General features: G+C 68.2%; 2 protein-coding genes across 2 annotated transcripts; one reads left to right on the plus strand and one right to left on the minus strand.

Moving 5' to 3' along the window:
• Positions 1-174: 174 nt before the first annotated feature.
• EMIHUDRAFT_114099 (hypothetical protein) lies at positions 175-1116 on the minus strand (the record flags this gene model as incomplete). Its single annotated transcript, XM_005781078.1, has 2 exons — positions 175-439; positions 539-1116. 2 exons carry the CDS (start codon positions 1114-1116, stop codon positions 175-177), a joined length of 843 nt encoding a protein of 280 aa, XP_005781135.1.
• Positions 1117-4839: 3723 nt separating this feature from the next.
• On the plus strand, positions 4840-5566 carry EMIHUDRAFT_442926 (hypothetical protein; the record flags this gene model as incomplete). The annotated part of the gene is made up of 2 exons (XM_005781079.1): positions 4840-5072; positions 5136-5566. Coding segments are annotated over exons 1-2 (510 nt in total), but the record flags the coding sequence as incomplete, so codon positions are not given.
• Positions 5567-6000: the final 434 nt, after the last annotated feature.

Below are 6000 nucleotides of genomic sequence, written 5' to 3' on the forward strand. Positions count from 1 at the left end.
GTGTTCTCAGCTCTGGTTCGCCGTAAAGCCGTACTCCCCTACTCGCGACCGATCCTCCGTCGTCATATTCTTTCGTTTGATCCTCAGCTCCTTCGACAGCGTCTCATCTGCCAGCTTACTCACTCTCACTCGTGTAACACCCTTCCGAAAGAAACCGATTACGCGCCGCGACCGCTACCCCCCCTGTCTGTTGTACCGTACGAAGAAGGCGCCCTCGATCTTCAGGTCGTGCCAGTATGTGTTGAGGTAGTCGGCGTGCGTCGCGTGCGAGTTGCGCACGCGCATCGAGTAGCGCTTCGGGTAGACGCACGCCGCTTGCATGGCGAGGTCCTGCCGCCGGAGGACCGTGGTTGAGGGAGAGGCACGCAGTGGTACGTTGTAGTAGTGCGTGCAGTTGCTGAAGCCAGTGTCGATGCCGAAGCCGTACGTAAATACCCGCCTGCACAGATGGTTGGCCACCTCGAAGGCGATCAACCCCGTGGACGGCCAGTGGTGCAACTCTGGAGCGTGCTCCGTGCTGGACGCAAGAGAGTGGGACCGAGCGACCTGCACGACGAAGCGCGGCGAGAGGCGTGGCACGCCGTCGACGCGGGCTTGCAACCAGCATCCGCCCAACCAAGCGGTGTGGCAGTAATACAGGCATGCGCGCCCCTCCCTTGCGGCTTGGTCGCACACGGAGCCTTCCCCGCTGTATGTACTCACGCGCAGGGTCTCGCGCGAGCCCGTGAAGGCGGCGAACATCGGCTCGAGTGGGGCGCTGTTTATCCGGATCACCACATCGGCGCGGTCAATCTCCCGCCCCCGCTCCACCTTGAGCAGCGTGCTGCTCGAGCCCACGACGGCACACGTCGCCCTCGCAGGTAGCAGCTGCGAGAACACCTCCGCTTTCTCGCGTGCGGCTGCGGTGAGGTTGTCGTACCGCTCCCGCGTCAGGCGACGGTCGTACACATCGGGGTTGTAGCCCGAGATCATCGCCTCTAGATCCGCGCGAACGGACCTGCCGACCTTCTTAACATTGGTGCCAGGGATGGAATCCGTCCTGATCTTGGTCGACTGATACTCTTGCTGGACACTCTGCGCATCGCGGCCACTGGAGCATGAGCAGCGGTAGTACATACTGCCGGGGGGGAAGCCGCACAGCACCGTTGCGCCGCTGCAATTGAAGCGTCCTCTGCAGTTGGATACCCACATCGAGTCACCAAGGCAGCCGAAGGAGCGCTGAGTGCACGCACTCCGTGAGAGTTGCTGAACGAGCGAAACGTTGCACGCGGAGTTCCTTTCACCCGTCGTGCCCATAGAAATTGCCGTTTGCGGCAGGGTTTGCAAAGGGCGCGTCTGGTGGGACCAACCCATTGTTGACCGGGAAGGTTCAGCCGGAGAGAATAGAGAGCCGCGCCTACGGACAGCACGGGCGTGTAGCCTCCTTTCGGCTTTGCAGAGCGAATAGACGCGTTGCCAAAAGAATTTTACTATCAAAGGCGGTCGCACGACACGATTCACGCGACAGGCGAGGCGCGGGCGACGGCTTCCTCAGAAGCCGTCGCCCGCACCACAGGAGCCCGAGTGAGTGTGTGTGTGTGTGTGAAAGCGCCGTCGCAACTGCCATGTCGGCCGGGGGGGGCAGGTTGTAGGCTGGTGCTCTCGCCCCGCTGGCGGCGCGGACCGGTGCCGCGGCTCCGAGCCCTCCTGTGGGCCCGTGGCGGCTCGCCGTCGCGGTGCCGAACAATGGGATCGGTGCGGATTCATCCCGGCGTGCCGCCGGTGCCGCTTCTTCGGCGAAATTTTGATCAAGCTCTTTGTCGACAAACCTGAGCCCGAGCTCTTCCTGCTCGAATGTGCGGCGGAACCGGGCCCTGGATGCTGAGATGTGAGGCGCCGGCACCGGGGCTACAACGCGGGGCCATCTCCGGGCTGTCTCGGGCAACCTCAAATTTGGCGCCTCTCTCTGCTGCTGCTGCTGCTACCCTACCGCCGCCGCGCCGCCCCGCCCGCCGCCGCGCCGCGCCGCCCCCCGGTGATTATTAATTCATTATTAATTAACTAATAAGTAATTATACCACCCGCCGCCGCCCCGCCCCGCCCTGCGTCGCCCGCTGCCTCGCCGCGCCGCCGCCTCGCGCCGCCCGCCGCCGCGCCGCGCCGCCGCCCGACAATTATTAATTCATTATTAATGAATTAATAAACAATTATACCACCCGCCGCCGCGCCGCCCCGCACTGCGTCGCCCGCTGCCTCGCCGCGCCGCCGTCTCGCGCCGCTCGCCGCCGCGAGCCCTTCACACCGAGTACCCGGGTACTCTAGTAGCTGGGTGGGATGGCTGTAGGGAGACAGGGTCCATGTTTAGCTTCGCCTCAAAGCCCCGGCTATCAACAGAGTCGCCGCTGTCCGCAGCCTCTGTGTCGGGCACCTTTTGGGCGTATACATCCTCCAAGGCCCCGCTCGATGCTGGCCGCCTGCAGCGGCGCCTCGTTGCGCTGCACGAAGCGGAGGCCGTTCTTCTGCTAAGGAAGCCCGGCGCAGCGGTCAAAGCGCCGGCCGAGAGTGCACTCGACTCCTGGGGCCTGGATGCGATCGACGACTTCTCGCTCGTCCTCTCTGACGGAGGGCGAGCACAGCTTCTGCGGCTTTGCTTCTTCTCCGGCAGGCGCACTCGACCGGACCTGTAGATCACCTGTCCCGTCCCGATCGCGCGCACTGCTCGAGACACTGGACTGCCACCGACATCATCCTTTCCAATAGGCCGGGCCAGCGCTTCCTCTTCCTCGGCAGCGACGCGGGCGGCGGCGCAACGCTTCGGCAGAAGCGAGAAGCTTCCGAGAACCTTCGTAGGCGGATCGAGCGCAGCGCTCGCTCGCTGGCGAGAGGCGCTGCGACGCGCGGCGGCCGTCCCTCCGACGCGCCGCGCCCTCTCCTCCGTCTCTCCCCTCCGCCTCGCGGCGCAGTGCCTCGCCATCTCCAGCGGCGCCGGCAGCAGCGGCGGCACCGACAATGGCGGTCGGTGCAACGGCAGTCGCTCTGTCGGTGCTAATGCTGGCGGTGGCTCCGCCGCCGTCGGCGGTGGCAGCGGTGGCGGAGGAGGAGTTGGCGGCGATGGCGGAGGCGGAGGTGGCGGCGGTGGTTGCGTCGGAGGTGGCGGAGGTGCCGGAGGAGGCAGTGGTGACGGAGGCAGCGGAGATAGCGGAGCGGCGGAGCCGTTGCGCGTTGTGAAGTGCGGTTGGCTGCTGAAGAAGCGCGACCACCTGCCGGGCCGCAACCGGCGCTGGGTGGCGCTGTGCAACGGGCGCGGCCGCCGCTGGCTACTGTACTACCTCTCTCTCGAGGACCAGGCGCCTCGCGGCTTGGTCGACCTCGAAGGGCGAGATGATCCGAGATCGCTCCGAGACCTCCCCGAGACCTCCCCGAGACCTCCCCGAGACCTCCCCGAGACATCCCCGAGACATCCCCGAGACATCCCCGAGACCTCCCCGAGATCTCCCCGAGATTGGTCGAGATTGACGGAGGGTCAGGTGCCGCGTCAGCGTGCGCAGCGCGCCGGGCGCCGCCGCCGGCGCTGTCCAGCTCTCCTCACCCGCCCTCGCCAAGCCGATGGATTTGGGCTGCGAGGGGGGCACAGCAGAGCTGGTCGAGTGGCTGGCGGCGCTCAGCGGCGGAAGCGGTGACGTCGGCGATGGCGGAAGCGGCGGCGGCGGCGGCGGCGGCGGCGGCGGCGGCGGCGGCGGCGGCGGCGGCGATGGGTTGGGCGGCGGTGGCGCGGGCCGTGGCGCTGGCAGCGTGAGGGACAGCGACGGGGGCGGTCCGCACTCGATCGACGTGTCTACTCCGCGCCTCAGTCCGGCGGCGCTTGCAGCCCTTTGGATGGAGCAAGCCGCGCTCAGCTCGATCGCCGACGGCATCGCCACACGTTCACTCCAGGCGGCACTCGCCACGAGATCACACGAGATCACACGAGATCGCACGAGGTCGCCACACGCTCGATCCAGGCGGCACTCGCCACGAGATCACACGAGATCACACGAGATCGCACGAGGTCGCCACACGCTCACTCCAGGCGGCACTCGCCACGAGATCACACGAGATCACACGAGATCGCGCGAGGTCGCCACACGCTCACTTCAGGCGGCACTCGCCACGAGATCACACGAGATCGCACGAGATCGCACGAGATCGCGCGAGGTCGCCACACGCTCACTCCAGGCGGCACTCGCCACGAGATCACACGAGATCACACGAGATCGCGCGAGGTCGCCACACGCTCACTCCAGGCGGCACTCGCCACGAGATCACACGAGATCGCACGAGATCGCACGAGGTCGCCACACGCTCACTTCAGGCGGCACTCGCCACGAGATCACACGAGATCGCACGAGATCGCGCGAGGTCGCCACACGCTCACTTCAGGCGGCACTCGCCACGAGATCACACGAGATCGCACGAGATCGCGCGAGGTCGCCACACGCTCACTTCAGGCGGCACTCGCCACGAGATCACACGAGATCGCACGAGATCGCACGAGGTCGCCACACGCTCACTTCAGGCGGCACTCGCCACGAGATCACACGAGATCGCACGAGATCGCACGAGGTCGCCACACGCTCACTTCAGGCGGTACTCGCCGCCGCATCCGACACCGCCGCAACCTCCGCCACCTCCGGCACCGCCTCCGCCGCCTCCGCCGCCTCCGCCGCCTCCGCCGCCTCCGCCGCCGCCGATGCCGCCGCCGCCGCCGATGCCGCCGCCGCCGCCGCCTCTCCCATCGCCGTCGCCGCCTCGGACACCGACGCCGCCGACGCGAATGCTGCCACTGATGCGATTGCTGCAGCACCTACGGCGGCGGCCGCCGACACGATTGACTCCGACGCCGCCGCCACACCCGGCACCGCCACACCCGACGCCGCCATACCCGGTGGGCTGGGCGGAGGTGGGCTAGGCGGTGGCGGTGAGGGCGGCGGGGGCGAGGGAGGCGGTGAGGGCGGCGGTGGCGAGGGAGGCGGCGATGGCGGCGGCGGCGAGGGTGGCGGCGCCGCGACCTCGAGCGCGGCCACGATGCCGCGGTCGATGGAGACGACGCTTCGGCGCGTCGGCGAGTGCCTCGAGCGAGGTGTGAACAGCCTCTTCACGGCGCGGTGTGTGAACAGGCGCGTCCGCGAGTGCCTCGAGCGAGCGCCTCCGATCGCCTCCAACCCAGAGGGCGCCTTCGCCGCCGCCGTGGCGGCGGCGCAGCGCTTGGTGTCTCTTCTGGCCGCGCACGGTCTTCAGTCCGGGCAGAACGAGAGGCAGCTGTACGTGCACCGGCTGCTACGCGCCACACTTCTGGCGACCGCGCGCACCGCTAGGCAGGAGCGGCTGCCGTAGAAGCAGAATACGCGTTCTCGTCTCCCAGCCAGCGCTCGAGAGGACACGCCTTCGTCGTTGCTCCGCTGTATTCGGCTATAATCAACTGTGCTCGCAGCCCCTCGTCCTCACGCGGCGCTCTGAAGACTCTGCACGAGACCGCCTTCCCCGCCCTGAGGTTGGCGTATTCACCTCGCAGGAGCGGCACGCCACGGCGCTCGCGGCCGACGCGCCGCCAACCGCGGCTGATGTCGCCGCCGCGGTCGCCCTCCTGCGCAGCGACGCTGCCACTCCTCCGCAAGGGGACGTGTCAGCGGCGGGGGCGGCGGGGGCGGCGCCAACGGCGCCAACGGCGGCGGCGGCGCCAACGGCGGCGGCGGCGACGCCAGCGGCGGCGGCGGCGGCGCCAGCGGCGCCAGTGGCGGCGCCAGTGGCGGCGGCGGCTGCGGCGGCTGCGGCGGCTGCAGCGGCACCAGCAGGGCCCGCGTCCGCTGTGCCTGTGAACCCGCGGAACAACCCCCTGGCGGTACCCCTCGCGGTACCGTGGGCGGGAAGGATCCCAAAAATTGCCGGTCGGCCGTAGCTGGTGGCGAACTTCCTCCCACTTGCCGGGGACTGGCCACCAACGGCCAGCCGCCCGACACCCACCAAAGGAAGGGGGGCCTTCCT

Source organism: Emiliania huxleyi (genome assembly GCF_000372725.1).
Source record: "Emiliania huxleyi CCMP1516 chromosome Unknown EMIHUscaffold_207, whole genome shotgun sequence".
NCBI classification, from domain to species: Eukaryota; Haptophyta; order Isochrysidales; family Noelaerhabdaceae; genus Emiliania; species Emiliania huxleyi.